This window comes from Euprymna scolopes, chromosome 43 (genome assembly GCF_053919585.1).
Source record: "Euprymna scolopes isolate OS-2025 chromosome 43, ASM5391958v1, whole genome shotgun sequence".
Classification (NCBI taxonomy): Eukaryota; Metazoa; Mollusca; class Cephalopoda; order Sepiida; family Sepiolidae; genus Euprymna; species Euprymna scolopes.
The window spans coordinates 36,650,313-36,670,796 of record NC_136524.1 but is presented as its reverse complement, the minus strand read 5'-3'; the positions used below and the strand labels follow the sequence as shown (position 1 = coordinate 36,670,796).

At 29.9% G+C, this 20,484-nt stretch overlaps 1 protein-coding gene across 2 annotated transcripts in view; it reads right to left on the bottom strand.

Moving 5' to 3' along the window:
- Nucleotides 1-20,484, bottom strand: part of LOC145268292 (chromatin remodeling protein domino-like) — a 106,501-nt gene that overhangs the window by 46,241 nt on the left and 39,776 nt on the right. For both annotated transcript variants that reach the window (XM_080123699.1, XM_080123698.1), the window contains 19 exons: nucleotides 18,512-18,644; nucleotides 17,927-18,058; nucleotides 17,600-17,739; nucleotides 16,394-16,498; nucleotides 15,902-16,079; nucleotides 14,912-15,048; nucleotides 13,459-13,569; nucleotides 12,905-13,156; nucleotides 11,471-11,607; nucleotides 10,664-10,850; nucleotides 10,167-10,364; nucleotides 9,036-9,162; nucleotides 8,713-8,910; nucleotides 5,662-5,844; nucleotides 4,681-4,803; nucleotides 3,565-3,888; nucleotides 2,582-2,703; nucleotides 1,909-2,222; nucleotides 1,109-1,311 (listed from right to left, as the gene is read on the bottom strand). In XM_080123699.1, the coding sequence (XP_079979825.1) occupies nucleotides 1,109-1,311; nucleotides 1,909-2,222; nucleotides 2,582-2,703; nucleotides 3,565-3,888; nucleotides 4,681-4,803; nucleotides 5,662-5,844; nucleotides 8,713-8,910; nucleotides 9,036-9,162; nucleotides 10,167-10,364; nucleotides 10,664-10,850; nucleotides 11,471-11,607; nucleotides 12,905-13,156; nucleotides 13,459-13,569; nucleotides 14,912-15,048; nucleotides 15,902-16,079; nucleotides 16,394-16,498; nucleotides 17,600-17,739; nucleotides 17,927-18,058; nucleotides 18,512-18,644 (3,304 nt within the window). The remainder of the gene's footprint in view (nucleotides 1-1,108; nucleotides 1,312-1,908; nucleotides 2,223-2,581; nucleotides 2,704-3,564; nucleotides 3,889-4,680; nucleotides 4,804-5,661; nucleotides 5,845-8,712; nucleotides 8,911-9,035; nucleotides 9,163-10,166; nucleotides 10,365-10,663; nucleotides 10,851-11,470; nucleotides 11,608-12,904; nucleotides 13,157-13,458; nucleotides 13,570-14,911; nucleotides 15,049-15,901; nucleotides 16,080-16,393; nucleotides 16,499-17,599; nucleotides 17,740-17,926; nucleotides 18,059-18,511; nucleotides 18,645-20,484) is intronic.

The following is a 20,484-nucleotide window of genomic DNA, read 5'->3' as shown; positions in this document are numbered from 1 at the left end:
AAATATATATTTTGAAAGCAACAATAAAATGCAGAAGTAAAATTTTTTCACTAATCAACTTTGTTTCCTATGATATCCTTCGTATAGTGGAGTGTCTTATGAAACTATGGAAGCATTCAGTATCGACTCAGATTTCTTCCATCTGGGTTATTCTATTCACAAAATTTCACCTCGTAGATGGAGATTTCGGATTTATCTTTCCAATTGGGAGGAAGTGGGAAGGAGGAACAAAGACAAAAAGGATAAATAAACATGGTCCAAGATAGGTTAGTTTGAACATCAATTTCTAGAAGTTGTCCAAGGCATAGCAGCATATAAAAATCGACATATTATGATGGTGATGATAGTTTCATAAAGACAATATCAATATTAAATGGAAAGTGTAAGTAAGATATACAGGTTTAAATATCAGCAAGGAAAAGACAAATTTTCCAGTTCTCAGATTCAACGAGAAACAGCACAAGTAATCATCTTGATTTTAATCATCAGAATAGAAGACACAAAAATGAAGATGTCAAGAAGGGTAATAAACGTAAGGGTAATAAAGGTAATAACTAGGACAATCGTTGGCCACCAATCATTTACTGAAAGGACAACTTTGCATAACATGCCAAGAACCATACATACATACTAACAGGTTGTGTGGATTTTGAACAAACCCGAATGAAACACTACCAAGAAAATAATTCAACAAATATTTAGTAAGGCTGACCAAGAAAATATTTTGAATTCCTAAAATGAACAAAAACCTACAACAAAATATAATCACAAGGTTTACTGAAGCGTTAACATTTAACTTCCATTTATCATTTTATAATTAAGGTTTCGGCATTAAATAGCCTAAATAATTAAGGTTTCGGCATTAAATAGCCTAAATAATTAAGGTTTCGGCATTAAATAGCCTAAATAATTAAGGTTTCGGCATTAAATAGCCTAAATAATTAAGGTTTCGGCATTAAATAGCCTAAATAATTAAGGTTTCGGCATTAAATAACCCAAAAGAGGCTGATAATACTGTAAACCAAGTCCATGACATTTTGTCCATAACATCAAAACACTGCTATAAAAAGATTGATATATTAAACAGTAAGAAAGCAAAATAACTTACCACAGTCATACTGTATCAAACGAAGTTCTGGGAACTGTACAGCCATGGATGCTTGATTCTTGTGAAGGCAAGAAGCTTTTGGTGACAATTCTTTATGTAAAACATATCTCTGGTAATCTTCTTTAGCCGTAACAGATGCAGAAGGATGTGATACATGTAGCCTAATCCCTTGACTTGATACTGATGGAATAGCAAAGACAAATCTGGAGAAAAAAAAAAAACCCAATAAAATATACTTTAGTACAGTGGTTTTCTTTCCAACATCGCTTTTAATCTTGACAAAATCACAAGGGAAATTGGTAATCCTACTACTGGCATCATACACACAGGTTATCTATCATGTGTAGTATGCTATCAGATTATTTGTAAATAATGTTCTATCAAAAGAAAAAAAAAATTTCCAAATAAAATAAGTTATCGGAATGGGTAGAAATGTTTTAAATTGAAGTTTTGAAAGGTGTATCAGCTTCTTATTGTCAAGAAAAATAATCACTTGAGGAAAGCGATTATTTTGCTAAATAATTTTTTTTTTAAAATTACAAACTGCCTCAGATCAGTTCTGTATAAACATTTTTTTTCTTTTTACACGGTGGTCACCACTTATCAAGGCCCGGAAGCCACTCAGGGATAAGGGTTATTGCAAGTTTTTTTTTTAAATGTTTACATTGTAAGCATAGGATACACTGGAGCATCTTTATTTTGTGAACATGAAAAAATTGATTCTTGAAATTACATTTAATATAAGCATAAAGTGTAAGTAAAACAAAATCACAAGAATATGAATTTATAAAAGTTGTTACCTAGATAAAACATCTGACAATTCTTCAAGATATTGCTCAGGAGTATGCACCAGTTTTTCGATTGCTGCAGTTCGACACCATAAGGAATTGTATTTATATGAATAATCGAGATGGGCTTTGTGACAATGAAAATATCCATGACCGTTCCAATTATGACGAGTAGACTCTTGATTTGTTGGGTGATGCATCAGACTCAAATGATCTAATAAATTTTGTCCATAAACAACATTCATATCACAATGTCTCTTGTTTATTTGGTCTAACATATTCAATTTTTCCCTCCTGCACTGCTTTCTTTTTTGCTGAAGAGATTCCTGCAACAGAAGAAAAAAAAAGTTATACAAGGAAACAGAAAAGGTTAAATATTTACAGAAAAAATATAAGCTTTTTTAAAGGAAATTATTTTAGAAGCAATAAAGTCAATGACTGAACTTGAGAAAAGATTACAATAAAGAACAGAGCATTCCCAGGGCCAAATTTATGAAATAACCATGCCAAAGAACTGCAAACATACAATTCTGACTTATTTCCTGGACTCCCCTCCCTATATTTTAGATATTTTTCCCCACACTAACACTGATAAAAAAATGTGTTTGTTGCATGTTTTTTTTGATGAACATACAAACAGCTACATTTTATATAATAAAAAAGGATAAAAAGCTTGAATACTTACCAAGTAGAATTCTGATCTTATCTGATGAACAATTGTTTTGGTTGTGGCTGTTGGTAATTTTGTAGTAGTTGGAGAAAAATGTTTGTAAAAAATGCTGGTATGACCAGTAGGTCTTGATGTAACTGGATAGAAGAAAAAAAAAAAAAAACCAGTGTTTTATTTATTTCATGTTCATTATATTTGTTGAGATGCATACAAAATATGGCAGTTCCAAATGAAATAAAAACATGGATAAAATTATAGAAAATAAACAAGTAGAATTTTAATAAAAAAATAAAATTCACTATTCTGAGTCAACAAACCCTGACCAACAAAACCATAGGGCATCTTCATATTATAAGATAGGAGATAATCTACACTGCGTTGCCTTGATACAAGTCACATCTCAAAAAAAAAATAAAATAAAGGAATAGCTGCTTGAAAACTTTTTAGAACCCCTCCCACCCCACCCAACATTACTAAATAATTAAAAAAAAAAAAAAAAAAAAATACATAAGCTTAATTTAAGATATATTTATCCTTTAGTTCTTGTCCAGAATTGTCTTTACATACAAAAAAAATAACATCTTTATTATACGTATTCAGTAAAATTACATATATTAATCAAGTAATTTTATTTTTTCCAAGAAAATCATTTTCAAGCAATTCATGGCAATTTGTAGGCATTACAACAAATCTCACAAGTTTCCATTATTGTGAAAGTTATCGTCCTTTGTTTTATTCTTTTTTGGTTTTTAAAGCTTGTTTTCAAAATGGTGGACAAGATAGCTGCCTAATATTACTCGATTTTCTCAAAAAATAAATGATTTGCATTTTTTTTTTTTTTTTTTTTTTTTAACATTTTTTTTCATGGATTTTTTTTTTTTTTTTTTTTTCTTAAATATGGGGGAATTCTAGACAAGAACCTATCCTTTTACTTATTTCTTATTTTTATTTTATTTTTTTTTTTTTAATGAAAATAATGTTATTGAAATAAAACCTACCCAGTGTTTGTGCCATGGAAGATGTGGTTGTAGTTGTGGCGGCAGCAGCAGTGGCAGTGGCTAGCACCACCTGAGATGATTTCTGTTGGTGTTGGTAATGGTACTGCATTGTTGACGAAAGTTCCGTGGACAGAGGTTGTACTTTCATAACAGGTTTCCCTGCCGTAGCTGCTGATGTTGTAATGGGTAGATGAACTGTTTTTACCAATGTTGGGACTGCTGAAGTAACTGCTGTAGTATTACTAGTAGTAGTAGTGGTGGTACTACTACTTGCAATAGATGTGCTTGAAGATGACAAACTGGATACTAAGCCAGGACCATTCACTGGAAATATACCAAAAATATGGTTATTTTTTAAGATATTTAAGTCTTAAAATTCAACCCAATTAAAAACAAAAGCACAGAAAAATCATTATAATGTACCTACCCATCACAGAACAAAGATGTCATTTCAAAAATCACATAAGTACTTTTGTTTTTAACTAAAAACCATGTTAAAAAAAAGGGGGGGGGGATAAGCAAATAATCTCACAATAATTCAAATTGTAATCCTAATGATTTCGCATTAGTTGTTTCAAATCATCTAAAAATGATTTTCTTTATATAAAAAAAACTATCAATTTGTGATTTTTTCATTCTGTGATGGGTACATTATAAAGATTGTTTTTGTATTTTTTTTAATTAGGTTGAATTCTGAACAAGAAACTATTATTCATCTATGTATTAATAATAAAACTGATATTGTGTATTTTACTTTAACTTTGATAATATTATAGATGTATTTACTTAATGTTGATCAAAGTTTGTTTTTGCTTTTTTTTTTAGTTTCTTTGTTTTATTTTATTTTTTTAACATTTTTATTTTAATTTTTTCCTTTTTTTTAGATCACAATTACTTTATATATAAAGAAATTTTTTTTATTTTCTTTATACCTAACTGTTTCTAGCCAGCATTGTGATATATCAGAAATGCATTTGTCAATACAAAATCAATGTTACTTATATGCTAATATTGTTGATTATATATATATATATATATAAACATTTAACTTTGCTAATTTATAATTAAAGATAAAAATGTGAAGAGAAATAATGAAAATCAAAGATATCAACTTACCAACAGGCATGGCAGAAGAGGAAGTTGTTACAGTTTGTACAGGAATTACCGACTGTACTGGAGGGGTGGAGGTAGCTATAAGTTGTTGTCCAGATGAGGTTTGAACAATCTGAATGAAACCGGCTAAAAGAAGAGCAGACATTTTTAAATAATTTTTTTTTTTTTTTTTTTTTTTACAATTAATAAATAAAATTCATACATACTAAAACTTTGACATTATCTTAATTGCTTGTCAGCATGCACACTTATTTTTAGATGATAAGAGAAAGCAAATAGGTGATAGGGGAACAGATAAGTGCATAAGGACAAATAGGAAAAACAGTGGTGTAAAGCAAAAGAGAGAGGGGTGGTGTAAAGCAAAAGAGAGAGGGGTGGTGTAAAGCAAAAGAGAGGGGTGGTGTAAAGCAAAAGAGAGGGGTGGTGTAAAGCAAAAGAGAGGGGTGGTGTAAAGCAAAAGAGAGGGGTGGTGTAAAGCAAAAGAGAGAGGGGTGGTGTAAAGCAAAAGAGAGAGGGGTGGTGTAAAGCAAAAGAGAGGGGTGGTGTAAAGCAAAAGAGAGGGGTGGTGTAAAGCAAAAGAGAGGGGTGGTGTAAAGCAAAAGAGAGGGGTGGTGTAAAGCAAAAGAGAGGGGTGATGTAAAGAAAGATGGGTGGTGTAAAGCAAAAAAGAGAGGGGTGATGTAAAGAAAGGGGGGTAAAGAAAGAGGGGTGATGTAAAAAAGAAAGAGAAAGACAAGTGCGTTAAGGGATTTTGTCGCAATAAAATACATATTTACAGTTTATTTTTAATGGTAGTATAACAAAATTATCCAATGGATCACATATTGAAAATTAAAATTCAATTTGATATAAATTTATATTTTTAATTTAACCTAGAGCAGTTGACATTCATTTTATAATCTAATGACTCTGAAATGGTTGAGTTAAAAAAAAAAAAAAAAATACATGTCTTATCTTTTACTAGATCATAAAAAATATACATACTTGAAAACTGAGAAAATTGGCCAGTGGGGATCATAAGCCGGGTTCCTTGGTCTGTTTGTTGAATCTGAACAGTGAAGGGTTGGGAAGGTAGGACAGAGGTGGACGTTGAAGAGGAAGTGGATGTTGTCGCTGCAACTGCTGTTGATGTATGTATTGTACCTGTCATGAAATTTGTACGTGAACCTAGATTCAAGACGTACAATTGATACCCAAATATAATTTTTTTTTTTTTTTTTTTTTTACAAATGAATATGGACATTAGATTCACCCGATTTAACTGTGATCAAAGGCTGATCTTATTTGATTAAAATATTTCACAATAACAAGTATACCATTATATAAATGTTTATTTGGGCAAGCATATTTAGTTAAATAGTATGGAAAAATAGTATGTCTTAATATCTTTATTTTTATCTGCTGAAATTGGCTAATGAGTTAATGAATATTCTAATTTTAAACTGATAAACTTGCCGGTTATGAACTCTAGTACTTTCGACCCGTCATCAAGGTTGGTATCAAGTAAAGACAGTAAACTCTTGAATATGAGATTTTAGCATGACAGTTAAGATTAATAACTAAAATAGAAAATACTAGAAATAAAATAAATTTTTTTTAATACAATGAAAATATCTTTAATAATACTAATGCTATAATACTATGATTAATCTTAACTGTTCCACAAAAAGCTCCATTAAAAGGGCTAATAGCTTGCTGTATTTACTTGATACTTAACTACCCAATGACGGTTCTAGAATAAACGAAAAGTCCATAACCATTATGGCGAATTCATCAGCTAGTTTCAAACACTCAGTAGACAACTTGAGAGGATAAAACAAGATATGCAGACATAATATGTCTGTACTATTTAATCAAATGTTTGGGGATATATATGTATATATACCCATACACATTGAAATATAAAAATTAAGGCGAAAAATAATTCAGTATGTAAAAAAAATATGTTTAGATATAATCATTTGTCAAGTATCAGCATTTTATTTAAATTGAGTGAATCACTAACTTATGATTCTAACGAAATGCTACACCAAATAAAATAGTCTTAAATACCAAATTAAATAGCATTCTTAAATGGAACAGTTGTTCTACAAAAAATGTTCTGGTCTTTAAATATTACATATCCTAATAAGTTTGAAAAATCATCAATTTTTCAGATTACTATTTTGATCTTTTTTTATATTCACATTTCGACTCGTATAACCTCCGATCTTCAAATGCATTTTTTAAAATTTAAAAAGCTTTCAATTGAACCAAATCCTTTGTCTAATCCATGTATGTAGACTGTTCTCATTCCATCAGCATTGACAAAGAGGAAGTGTTAATTTATATTATTTTTAGTTATTGCCCATAAGAATTGAAATTTCAAGATTCAGATTACTCCAAATAAAAAAAAAAAATTAAAAAAAGAAAAAGCTTTTAACAATTACATTCCAAGTTTGCACAAATTTTGAAAAGATGCTTAAAAAGGTCAGAGGTTATATTGGTCCAAAACATTCTGAATATAACAAATTGAGAATAGTCGTTGAAATTTAAATTACTCATCAACATAAAAAAACAAAACAAAGAAATTGCAAAACATTAATAGATTTAAAATAGGTTGTATTATGAATAGCTTTGGACATAGAAATCAGCCGGCTAACTTATGACTAGGGCTGTGACAACAGCATATTCTTTTCATTGTTTTGACTTTGAGTATATATCCGACACAGACTCAGTTAATCAACCAAGAATTACACTTTATATAAAAACATATCAACGGATTTATACTCAAGAGTCAAAACAGTGAAAAGAATATTCTGTTGTCACAGTGCTACTTATGACAAAACATCCATGCACCTTACACCTACAAATGTATACATATCAGAAAACCAAAAACTTCTAAATTTAGTAGTCAGAATAATCTAGTGCTAAATCCAGTCATTTTGCTAAAGCTGTTTCAAGTTCTTAATATATTTCAATGAATTTTAATTTAACTTGGGTTTTTGTCCAGAATTTCCACTATATTTAAGCAAAAATGAAGAAAAATCCATACTCTCATAAAGAACAAAAATATTTTTTTAAAAATCATGTAAATCGACTAAGTAATTTTATTTTAAAGAAAATCAAATTTTATAAATAAGGGGGGGGGGACAACTGTCTCACGTCACCATCTTGAAAAATAATCTCAAGAAACAAAGGATAATTCAACAATTCCAATTTGCAAGATTTCTGCCATGATGTTGGAGACCGATTTCTAGAATTCCAATTAATTGCATAGAAATGATTTTCTTTATAAAAATAAAACTGTTTGAGCAATTTATGTGACTTTTAGAATATATTTTCATTCATTCATGGGTATATACAAAGATTTTTCCTCACTTTTTGCTATTTAATATAAGGAAAATTCTGGGTAAGAACCATAAGTTAATCAGGGGGTAAATGCATTTACTGATTTAATTAGGAAAAATAAATTTAAAAGAAAAAAGTTTTTATAGGCACACTAGTTTTTTAACAGTTTCTCCAAGTGTGGAATTCAAATATATAAATCGAGTGTTTAAAAGAGTATTTTAAGTGGAAGTAATATCAACCAAAGACTGACTACACACTAATGCGTGTGCAGGTGTGTAAAAAACTCCCTAAATTTACTAACGAATGCAATTTTGTGTCGTGGCCAAGAATTTCTAGATGAGGAGGGTGATATAGATAGACAAAAAAATATATAGATTTTTGGGGTGATGTAGGAGTGAAGACAAGTTAGTGTAACGCATGCGATAATTGAAATCATTTTATTTTCGTTGATAAGTGTTTTTTGGGTTTTTTTTTTTTCTTAACGCAAACATGAAATCCTAAATTTAAAATTTTGTGCAAAGTATGGAGTAATTATTTTTAGGCTGATTTCCATATTTATAAAATTATAGTAAATAAAAAAAAAAAAAATTTAATCAAAAAAGAAAAGTTTTAAAAGTTAGTTTAAATCAATTATTTATATGAGACATCATACAATGTCATTTAAATAGTAACATATGATTGCTTAGAAATGAACAGTTCACTTACCAGGAGGTAGCACTTTTGCTTGGATGGTAGCAAAACTGGGCAAAGGAGACAGAGTTTGTGGTGTTGTGCCTACACTAGCAGAAGAGAGAACCACAGCGGCAATTGATGATGGCGTTCCAGATACTCCACTTTGAGTTTGTTGATGTGGAATATTTGCACGGATTTGAGGAACTAATCCAATTCGAATTGGCATGGTAGCTAAAATAGAAATAAAAAGTTTTATAATTTTTTTTATATTGTTAATTTTTTAAAGTAATTAATATGAAAAATATAAAACGCATGAAGCGTTTTTCCTGTTTACACAAAATACAAGCAACACTTACGTTGAGTTGTACACACAGATGCCTGAGGTATAACTGTAACAGGTTTAACTATATTTGGTTTTGCAGCAATAATTGTAGTTGGAGTTGTAGAAGTCTGTGGAGTTGATACAGGTGAACCTCTTCCAGGCTAAATGAAAAAGGATTTTAAAACAATCGAAAATATATTAAAAATGTTTCACAAAAAGAGGGTGGTTAATAGGAAAGATAAATCAAAATATTTGCAAATAAAATCCAGGATAGATGTTCAGATATGCAGTAATAAACACAGGCTAAAATGAGCATAAAAATTTAAATTTTGATCAACAATATATAAGATGTATTCAATTATTCAGAGTACTGTTCTATTTTGGATATTCTCGCAATGTTTTGGTTGATGTAACCTCCAACCTTCTTCAGGTGCATCTTGTTGAACTCGGGGAATCTATGTAGAATTTTTAACTCCGTTTATTTAATTCAGGGATTGGAATACTCTCGCTCTATTAATCACCAAGTAGAATTCTTAAGTAACTTTTATTTTATTCTTAGTATCGCCTGCAGTGAGGATTACGCCTTCAAAATACTGTCACTTAAAACTGATTATTGCTTAAAACCTTCATACCACATGTTCAAGTCAAACCCCAATGTAAATTACTGGAAATGACATTGCCTAAAATGTTGTGAGAACAAAAAAAAAAAAAAAAAAAAAAAAAAAGAAAAAAAAAAAAAAAAAAAGAGAAATCACATTTTCTAAATATTTAAGACGTTAATTTGCTTTCTTCCCAGAATGAAAGTAGTATTCATTAAATAGTGATCACAATAGTATTTTAGAGGGAAAAAATTTTTTTCAGTTGTAAATAACACTCTTCTAGAGATTGAAGGTTTAATTCTCAGTGAAAAATACAATTGCGAATTACTTTCAACACTTAAAATTAATCACTCATTTATCAAACTGCCATACAATTATTAATAATGAAAATCTTTTACTTCTGATATGAAAATAAAATTTATAAAACAATATCTACCAATTAGAATTATACTACGATAAATTAGAGTAACAAAATAGAAATAAGGGGAAATGAGGTTTCAAGTCAATATCGCAAAAAGATAATTCTTATAAAGTCATGAAAAAGAGAAAACAATTTACTAACTTACCTGAATCAAAGAAGAACTCTTCAAGTGTAAAGATTTTAATTTAGTTGGCTTAGGTCGTAGAGGTGGGTCTGGTTGGCTGTCTATTTCTAAAATTAAATTTCGAGAGGTTCGTAGCTTGTGAACACGCTCTGATATGAATTTAGGTAAATCATACTCCATGTCACACAAACTGGGATAGAGCAGCCGCAAATTAACAGACTGAAATAGGAAGAAAAAAAAAAAATGTTTTATTTTTTTAAATTGATATACACAATGTTTTTCCTATCCTTTATCTTATAAGGTGGCAGGTGGGGGAAGAGATGTATAAAGGAGGATTAGTGTCTATTATGACATCACATTGTATTCTGGCATCCTTTCATTTTTAATTTTTGTAATAACAAATCAAAGTTAAATTATATATTAACTAACATAAATAAATGCTTAACCAATTGGATACAGGCTGTTTAGTAGTTTCTAAAAATTTAAATGTTACAAAAATAGTTTAGATAATATCTTACCTCAAAAGGTTCCTTTTCCAATGCTTTCACAACTTGGGATGCAGTTGAATAGACTAACCCTTCCATTTGAAAAGGTGACACTATCGGTCGTGGATCAAAAAGGTTAGGATGATTACAAACTTTACGAAGTTGCATCAGCACATTAATCACACTCATGAAATGACCAGTGGCTAAAGTTTCTTTCGTTCTATAGGAGGAAAAAGAAAAAAAAGAAAAGTACAAATATGAGCAACTTAGAATATCAAGTGCATCACAAAACATTGTCTATTCTATAAATACTATAACAATTATAATGTATATGAAACGAACCTAACTGCATTTACCTGACAGGGTACATGTGAGGACATATTGCCAGGTGGAGAAGGACTCAGAAAAAAATGCAATATTATAATGTTTGCATTTTTTAAAAATTTTTTTATTCGTTTCAGTTTTTTGATTAAATTTTTAATTTCAATAAAACAATCTGATTAATAATATTTGTACCATAAACCAGCCTAGTTTCCATTCAACAGCCGATTAAGATCCATCAAAACAAAAAATCATGTAAATGTACAATTTCTTAACTTTTTAAAGTTACGAAATAATTGGAGAAATTGGTAGCATTATAAAATTTTAGCAACTTAGACACAGGGTTCCCATAGAATTCGTGGATATTGGTTATTTTTGTTCTATAGAATCATGATGAATAGCAAAACAGTGTGCTAATATATACTTTTTCTATGCCAATAAATACACAAAAATGAGAAATTCTTTTTCTAACAGATGAAAAAAAAAAAGTGCTCAGTATTTTATGGTAGTGTTACTTACTTAGTCTGAGACATGAATTCATCATAGAGAAATCTTTGCCTCTTCGACAATCGACACATGATAACATGTTCATATTTTTTGGGCATTTGTTTTTCAACATCATCTTTCAATCGTCGCAATAAGAATGGACGTAAAACCTGAAAATGCAAATAAGATTGATTAGTATAAAAAATACAAGACAGGAAAAATATGAACGTAAGAATAAGCGTCATCAAAAATTTGTAGATTGAGTGAAATACAATTTCTTTTTTTTTTTTTAATGATATTTTGGTTTTAAATGATACTTTTTTTTTTTTTACAGGCCTTTATTGACTTCTAAAGGGGTTGAAAATTTAATATTGGTTATCTTAACTCGACTCCACTTACAGTAGTCCTTAGTTTTGATGACTCCAACAGCATGTAAAAACAATCAGACGTAATAATGAAGGTAGATAAGAGGACAGTGAAACGGACGATTCCAACAAAAGTAAATTTTTCAAAATATCTTATGGGATATAAATAATCAAATTTGTTATAAGAGTGATCTTACTTTCATAATTTGACTTATAAATCCATTTCTGTGCATTTTCAGACTTTATTGCTTTAATATCTTCATTTTTGTTTAAAAGTGCATATAAGGGAATCTCAAAAATAGGTCCATTCTACTTCAATATCAAAAGTTTTTGACACAAAAGAAAATGGCTTTATTCAAATACCTAGTGAAATCTTTTAAAACAAAATGAACTAATAAAAAATATGCATTTTTAAAAGGTAAACTATTAATGAATGAGAGTCATTGAAAAATCAAAACATTGGAAAATGTATCACGAAATATTTTTCTCCCCTAAAAACAGGTCATGGTGAACTACTTTCTAGAAAATACCCTCAGCTAAGCCTCTTCCACCAAAATGAGATTCTACCTTTTTTTTAAATTTTAAAAATATTTTCTTGTTGCTTAAAACTATTTCAGAAATGGAGAAAAATTTTTGTATATTTATGTTTTTACTTAGAAAAACAAGTTCAAAATGTCTACCAATTAAGGAAAACCTTGTTTTGATTCTTCCTCACTGCAGTACTAAGTATTGTTTTAGTAGATAATTCAGTAAACTAGATATTTTTAGATTCACATAGGTTTCCTTTTTTATCCTAGGTTAGTGAAGAAATCCTTGAACACTTAAGCAATTCTTATTTATATCTGAATCCAAAATTCATTTTTCATCACATTAAAAACTGTCCGTCTTACTATTAAAAGTAAATGTTATGCATTTTGATGAATGAAATGTTCCAAACATTAATATTTGCTGTTATTGAATAAATTCTACATATTTAAAAGAATTATTTAATGCAAACAAAAAAAATGATAATTAAATTAAAAACTACTTTCAAAACATTAAAATTTAATAAAAATGCAATAAGCCATATTTCTTAAGACAAGAAAATAAAAATAAAGCTTACTTTATGCAAACGTTTGATAAGATTGTCATTGTATTCATGACTTCCTTCAATCATTCCTGAAAGTGGATTTGCAAACCATTCCTTGAAGTCTTTATGGGAGGCAAAAACATTTGGCATGAGGAAATGCATCAGTGACCAAAGTTCCATTAAACTGTTTTGGAGGGGAGTTCCTGTTAACAGAAGTCGTCGCTGACTTTGGAAGTTCAGGAGGGTTTGCCAACGCTGAGACTTGAAGTTCTTTATATTTTGGGCCTGTTAAAAGTTTAAAATACATTCAAATTATTCAAAGTAAAATAACAAACAATGCTTTAGTGTAACAAATTGAATAAAAGCTTGAAATTGAAATGGATTGGAGATATTTATAAATTATAAAACAAATACTTTAGTTTAAATGCAAATCAAAAAACTATATTTTGAAAAAAAATAATGCTGAATATCAGAAATGTGTACATAACATGTTGAGTATGCATTTGCAGATAGGTGTGCGTGTGCTGAAGAGAGAACACCTTAAGCAAAACATACAGAATGAAATAAATATTAAAACAATAACTTACTTCATCCAAAATGAAATATTTCCATTTCTTTCGTCTAAAGGCTTGATGATCTTGAATTACAAGTTTGTAAGATGTTATACAAACGTGGAAAGCATTTGTTTTTGTCCAACCCTGCAACGACAATAGAAAATACTGCAATTTCTACTACTACAACATATAAGTTTTGACAGTACATTTTTTATTATTATTCATCTTTGTATATAAATGACTCATCCCTAATTAAATCATAATCCTAACTAATATAACTTTAAAGCAAAATTTGACTTTATTCATAGTTGCTTTCTAGGATTTGATACCCTGTATTTGTTCTGTAAAAAACAATTTTTGGCTTAAAATTTAAAGCAATTTCCAGTTATCTTGAGCATTCTATTATTATGTAATATTCAAGACCAATAGTTTCATTTTGAAGGTAACTTGTAAAATACTAAAAACTGGAATGACAAAATTGCAATAACCCTGTAAAATCATGTAGAAGCTACATCAAACCAAAGGAACTAATGTTATTTACGTGTGTATTTTTTTTTTTTTTTTTTTTGAAGTTTTAGCAATGTTAAATGTGTAAAGGCTACTTGCATGTTTCACTCAATTCTAATGCACTGAGTGGTGGGAATTTGAGCAAGTTTGGCATTCAAAATCAAGGAAAAAAATGTCTTATTTGTACTTTGGGTTTGTCAAATAGTTTGACCATAATCAGTTATCAAAGTTAAAGTGTTGTGATACAGTAAGTTTCCATAAATTTTTTTTCCAAAATTTAAATTGGTGAAAAAGATTTTTGTGGAATCATATCTATCCAGGAAGATCTTTAGAAATCCATAAAATTTTATTGCAAAATATTCATTCTTATCAATTTGACTTAATTCTAGTCAGGTCACAAATTTAAAATAAAAACATTGTTTTTCAAGGCAATTATGTTTGAACTTGAAGAGGAAAAAAAGCAAGAAAATTAGAATTAAATTTAAGGAGAATCAACTGTGCATATAAATTTAACACAAAATGATCCTCCATTTTAAGGACATTCGAACCTCTGAAGACAGTTATATCAATTTCAACTTAAACAACTTGCTTGGATGGCTTGCATCTGTTGCTGCCCACTTAGTTGGATGCAGATTTGAAAATTGAGACATATATATCCCAACAAATAAAATAACCAAAAATGAAATTTTTCCTTTATTTTCATTTTCTGTCTTGTTTCAGACTAAGGTTAGATATTTTATGGAAGACAAATTTTATTTTCTGTTTTCATTTTGTTTATGCTAAGATCAGGCCACCATCAATGTAGGATACATATTTGGTTTGAATGACCAATAACGGGCGATGTAGCCATACCAAATGACACATTATGCAACAATTTCTTATGAAGACATGCAATTTTTTTTCGATCTGAAATACTGCAGTCAGGATGGTATAGTTTTGCATTCATGGAAAGCGATTTACCTTTTATAAAAAAACTTACCGTTCTTTTAGCTTTTCTTTCTTTCGGATTACCATAATATGTTAAAATTTTAAATGCTGGGCACCATTTTTTAAACTCCATTTCCCAGTTGAGCATCACACTCGTTGGCACCACGATCAAATGTGGCCCCCAAACGCCTAAAAGTACAAACAAAAAAAACTTTCATTAGAGATTAAAAAAAAAAAAAAATTAAGCTAAAGATATAGACAGATATGATAAAAATAATTTGATCAACAAAACATGGTATAGGTCAGATTTTCTCAATCGTATTCATGTATTTTCCAACCTCATTCTGAAATCACTTTATGTTCCTTCCCCCACACCTTTATAGACATAAAAAAAAGTAGCTGGGATTTATAGACATAAAAAAAGTAGCTGGGATTTATAGACATAAAAAAAGTAGCTGGGATTTATAGACATAAAAAAAGTAGCTGGGATTTATAGATATAAAAAAAGTAGCTAGGATAATACTATGCTATCAAACATAAAAATTAGTAATAAATTTCTAAATAGTTGCATGTACTAACATATCTACTTTAAGATTTATTACCACACAGGTAAATTACAATTAAATGTGACAATTACAGAAAATAAACTATTAGAAAAAAAAAAAAATTAAAAGCTGGTGAAATTAGAATAACAAAATGGGCCAATTTAATATTTAATTTATTTTGTCTCCTAAAATTTACATTGGTACTGTATGTTATCTCAATGTCCCACCCCATTTCCCAAATTCAGTATTACAGACTAGAAATCTTGATTGATATATACAACGCAAGATTGAAAAATAGACATTTTAGAAATGGTATTTTACTAGTAACACTGGTTAAGAATTTTTTTATTTGATTTATGCATTTGTTCTTTAATATAATTAAGATGTTGTGCTTGAACTTAATTATTTTAAATCTACAAAGCATTTGCAAGAATAAAAGTTTGAATTTATCCTTTAACAACTGAAAGTATTTAAAAAAAAAAAAAAAAAAAAATCACCTTTGTCACAAGCCAAATGGGCTAATAATGCAATGGTCTGAATAGTTTTACCCAAACCCATTTCATCAGCAAGAATACCATTCAGTTTTTTTTCATGCATGGTGGCTAACCAATCCAGCCCAACGTGTTGATATTCACGAAGAGGGTGTTTTAGCAAGAATGGGACGGCAACTTTCACCTGAAATAAAATTTTAAAATTTATGTTAATTTTTAAAAGAAATAAATGCAAAAGTCTGCGATGTAATAAAAAGAAAAAAAAAAAAAATATATATATATATATATATATATATATATATATCTATGATGTCAGACATTAACAATATTTTTACTTTTCAAGCATTATCTCATTCATAGTGAAGTTAGTTAAACCCCCACATTCTGGCTAACTTAGCATGAATTGTCAAAACAAAATATTGAAAAAAAATCAGTTACTTAGTTGAACTTTTTTCTCATAAATATAAAGTTAAGAGATGTAATGCATAGCCATCTTACCTGAGTGGTTTCCAATGTATATCCTTTTGGCTGTAAACTCAAGGCTTCAGCAGCAATGTCTGTGATCTCTTTACCTGGAACTTTTCCTTTAGGTGCCGAGCAAGCCTATAATTAAAAATTAAGGAATATATATTTTGAGAAAATGTGTTTATTAATTTGATATTTATGTTATTCATGTTATTAATTGATTTGAAGTTTGTTTTTTTGTTGTTTTTTTTTTTTTACATTACTGTATTTTGATAAAACTATCAAACCATGTCTGTTTCTTGCCGATTTGAGAACAAAGTATAGTATCTGTTCTGATATTGAAGTTCATCTCTCCTGTCTGCTGAGTCGTCAGTAAAAGAGAAATCCAAAACTTAATTTTACTCTTGTATCAATTCAGACTACTATTTTGAGGAGTAAATGCATCAATGTCACCATCCTGACAACGCCAGATAAATATAGCCCATTTTTATATCAAAACTGACTAATATATATATATATATATATATATATATATATATATATATATCTCCTATATAACAAAATAACTGCAGAAATTCCCCTCTGGACCAAAGTATCAATAGGTTTCAAACAGGTGTCAGATAAAAATTCAACACATCTAGCCTAATAGCCAATATTTTTATGTAGCTTTCAAACACCATTTTAGATACATTCAGTCGTGATAATAAAATGCTACATTGCATCCGATGAGCAACACCATCACAATCGCAACATCTTTAGAGGAAGGAGTCCCTACTTTCCTCTCTATTTAGTGCTAACACTTCTACCAGTTGTCACAGACCAAATCTACATTTTCCACAGATACTGTGATTACACCCATCGTAATTGCACATAGATATAACAATCTTTCAAATTCATAAATAACACATTGCCAAAGTTCGTCCATTCTGAAACTTCTCATAATCGAACAGTTACTAAAATTAAAACATGTTACTAAGACATGTTTTTTTCGCACAGCATCAAGTTCATTACATGCTTAGATTATTACACACGCGTGTGTGTGTGTGTGATGAAGTGTATGAACAATGTTGATTTGAGGAAAGATAAATAAAATAATTTTACTTTTTAATGTGAAACATAACAGCCCAATTTTGCGCATGAATAGCAATTTCAATAAATGAATCAAGAAAATTAAGCTATTTTAAGAGATGTTTTTAACATTTAGATTTTCTTTAAATAAATAAAAAAAATGTTCCATGCCTTAGTCTCACTTCCTTCCTGTATCTCTGGATGCATCAAATATTCTAAACCAATTTCTTCATTTTCATCATTACTACTAGCAGCATCTTCCTCCTCCTCCTCCTCCTCTTCTTCCTCCTCCTCCTCCTCCTCCGTGTCATCTGAAATACATTCAAAATATATGAAAATAAAAAATTTTTTTACATAATAAAACGCTATAAAAATGACTATACCATAAAAGGAATCACAGTAAAAATACTGAAGTGGCCATTTGCCATATTTTATTTTTCATTCATTTTAAAATTTGTTGGAATTTAATCTGTGTAATATAAATAAATATGAACAAACCATTTTCAGATCTATCAGCATATTCTTCTGTATCATCATCACTTGTAGCAGCAGATTCTTCTTTAGCCATTTCAAAATCACTGCTGTAAGCACCTTCATATTTCTTTACAAGTTCTTCCATAGACATTTCACCTAAAAATTCAAAGATGAAAATGTAAAGATTTCAAATCTAAATGAGAAAGAGAGGGGGAGGGAGAAAGAGGGGGGGGGAGACAACTTTTTCAAAACGTTTATATATCCAAGATTTTGATAAACTTGTGAGATTTATTTTCTGTGTTATTTTTCCTATTCATCCACTTGTAAAATTTTGTACAAAGTCATTTTTACCTAAATTCCTTAAGACTTTAGTGATGACAAAACTAATAACTGACGGAAAGCTTGGAATTTCAGAAAATTAATTTTTCAAAATTCACTTATTTTCTCTTTAAAATTGGCCAACATGATAGAAGGGTACAGGTAAACTTTCTTCAATGAAATAAACTTTTAACTCAACGTTGTTTATAGTCACCTAAGGAAAAAACTTTCAAGATTTAACAGTTTATACAAGTTTCAGGCAAAAAATTCATGAATAAAAAATAAACTTACTTTCTTTTTGCAATTCTGATAATTCTTCCGCATGATCTTCTTTGTTTTCATGCATTTCTTGTTCTTCAATTGTATCTTCCACATCTTCCTCCTCCTGATCATCTGTCTGAAATTCTTCGTCGCTTATTTTGTTCTAAGGAAATAAATGAAGTATTATAAACTTTAACATGTAAGTGAAAACGTTATTTAAATATTACAAAAAAAATTAAATAAACGTCTAATGTTTCTGATTTTACTTTTGTTTTTTTTTGTTTTTTTTAATCCGTGATGCAGTGACTAGAGTATCTGGAAAAACTATTATAAAGTAGTATTCTCCTGAAGGTTGAATTCTCAGTGTGCATGACTGAAAAACAATTGCAAATTACTTAGGACCTCTATTCAATCACGGCTGACGGAAAGAGAGCATGTTACCCTAGTGAAGTAAATTAAGGATTCTGTTTGAAATTCTATGCAGATTTCAGAGATCAACAAGAAGGTTGGAGGTTATATCTACCAAAATGTGAAAATAACACTCAAGATGAGAACAGTAGTCCAAAGAATCCAAATAAGAATAATACATCTAATTTTTAATATCACAAACCAACAACCTTTCTGGATCGGGGAGAAAAAAGTGTTGCAATGTTTCCCAACACAAGACTAAAATTTACATCTTCAAATTCATGCACAACAGATCAGTTTATATACACATTGAGAATGCTAGGAAAGACAAGAATTTGACAAATTCTTTTCAACCCTATGGTTTGACATATTTAGGAAGTGTGCAAATGTATGTAGGGAGGCGACTAAGCACTTTACATTAACCTTTCTCCCTAGACCACAGCAGGTTGTTTCTGAGGATGAATGCTACATCAAGGATCACCGGCTATTCAGCATTGATAAGAACTGTCACCCTGACATACTCCCAGACACTTTGCTGCAAGTCAAATAGGCATGCTCATCCATTTCTCCTCACAGCATTGGAATAAGGGTTCTTCCTTAGTCAATCTGCATAATTAGACATCAAGGGGTAGTGCATTCTAAACCAGTCACCAAGCAGAAAATATTTAAAATTGTTTAGATAACTAAACTGCACCCAACTCCATTGAGAGCCGATCTCCAACAATTACAGACACTATCCAATCAGATATGAAGCAGTATCTACTACTAATTCCCTATAATTTCTTTGTAGGCCATACAAGGGCTCCAGTCCCCAGACCAAAGAGTGTTGTGAGGTTAGGAAAGGCTTTCTCAACTGCAGGGACCGATAGATTATCTTGTAACAAAGTGAGACCCAGAACAGTCAATCTTTCAGCAGGTCTACAAACTGCCGGCACTTCTGATGCCTTCCTCCCTCAGGTATTGAGTACGGACGAGTTTAAACACGGTTTTCCTTTCTTCCAAAGAAGCAACAGGAGAAAACATGTGAAAATCTTTAAGCAGTTTGCAAGCAGGGATAATACAATCAGCAGTAAAGGAGAGGAACTCTACTTTTTGAAGAACGTTTGCTTTGAATAAAAGTTCCCAGACAATTCAACCTTTGACTGTACTTCTGACCAATTCTTATCCAGCTGGAGACAAAACTGAACAAAATAACAAGTATCTGAACCAAACAACCTGACCAACTAAAAATAGTCTGTTCCAGGCTCCCAACTGCAAGGAATTGGACTTGCTATGGTTGATGATGGTGATGATGGTGTTGCAACTTTTTCACACCACAATGAAATTAGATAGAAAAGTGAATAATATAATTATTGATATTTAAAAAGTAGAACCCCAGGATATGTTTTTTTATTTTTTTAGATTACAGTGTGGAATACAATGTTTTTCCAGCCTCTGGTTACACAGTATTTGCACTGCCTTACTGTGTTATGTTGATTATATACATGTGTATTATATACTATATTGTATTTTATTACATTTTTAACGCTGCATCCTAGGGTTCTAGTGTATTAAATTAAAATCACTATATAAAGTACTTTTTCATTAAGCTATTT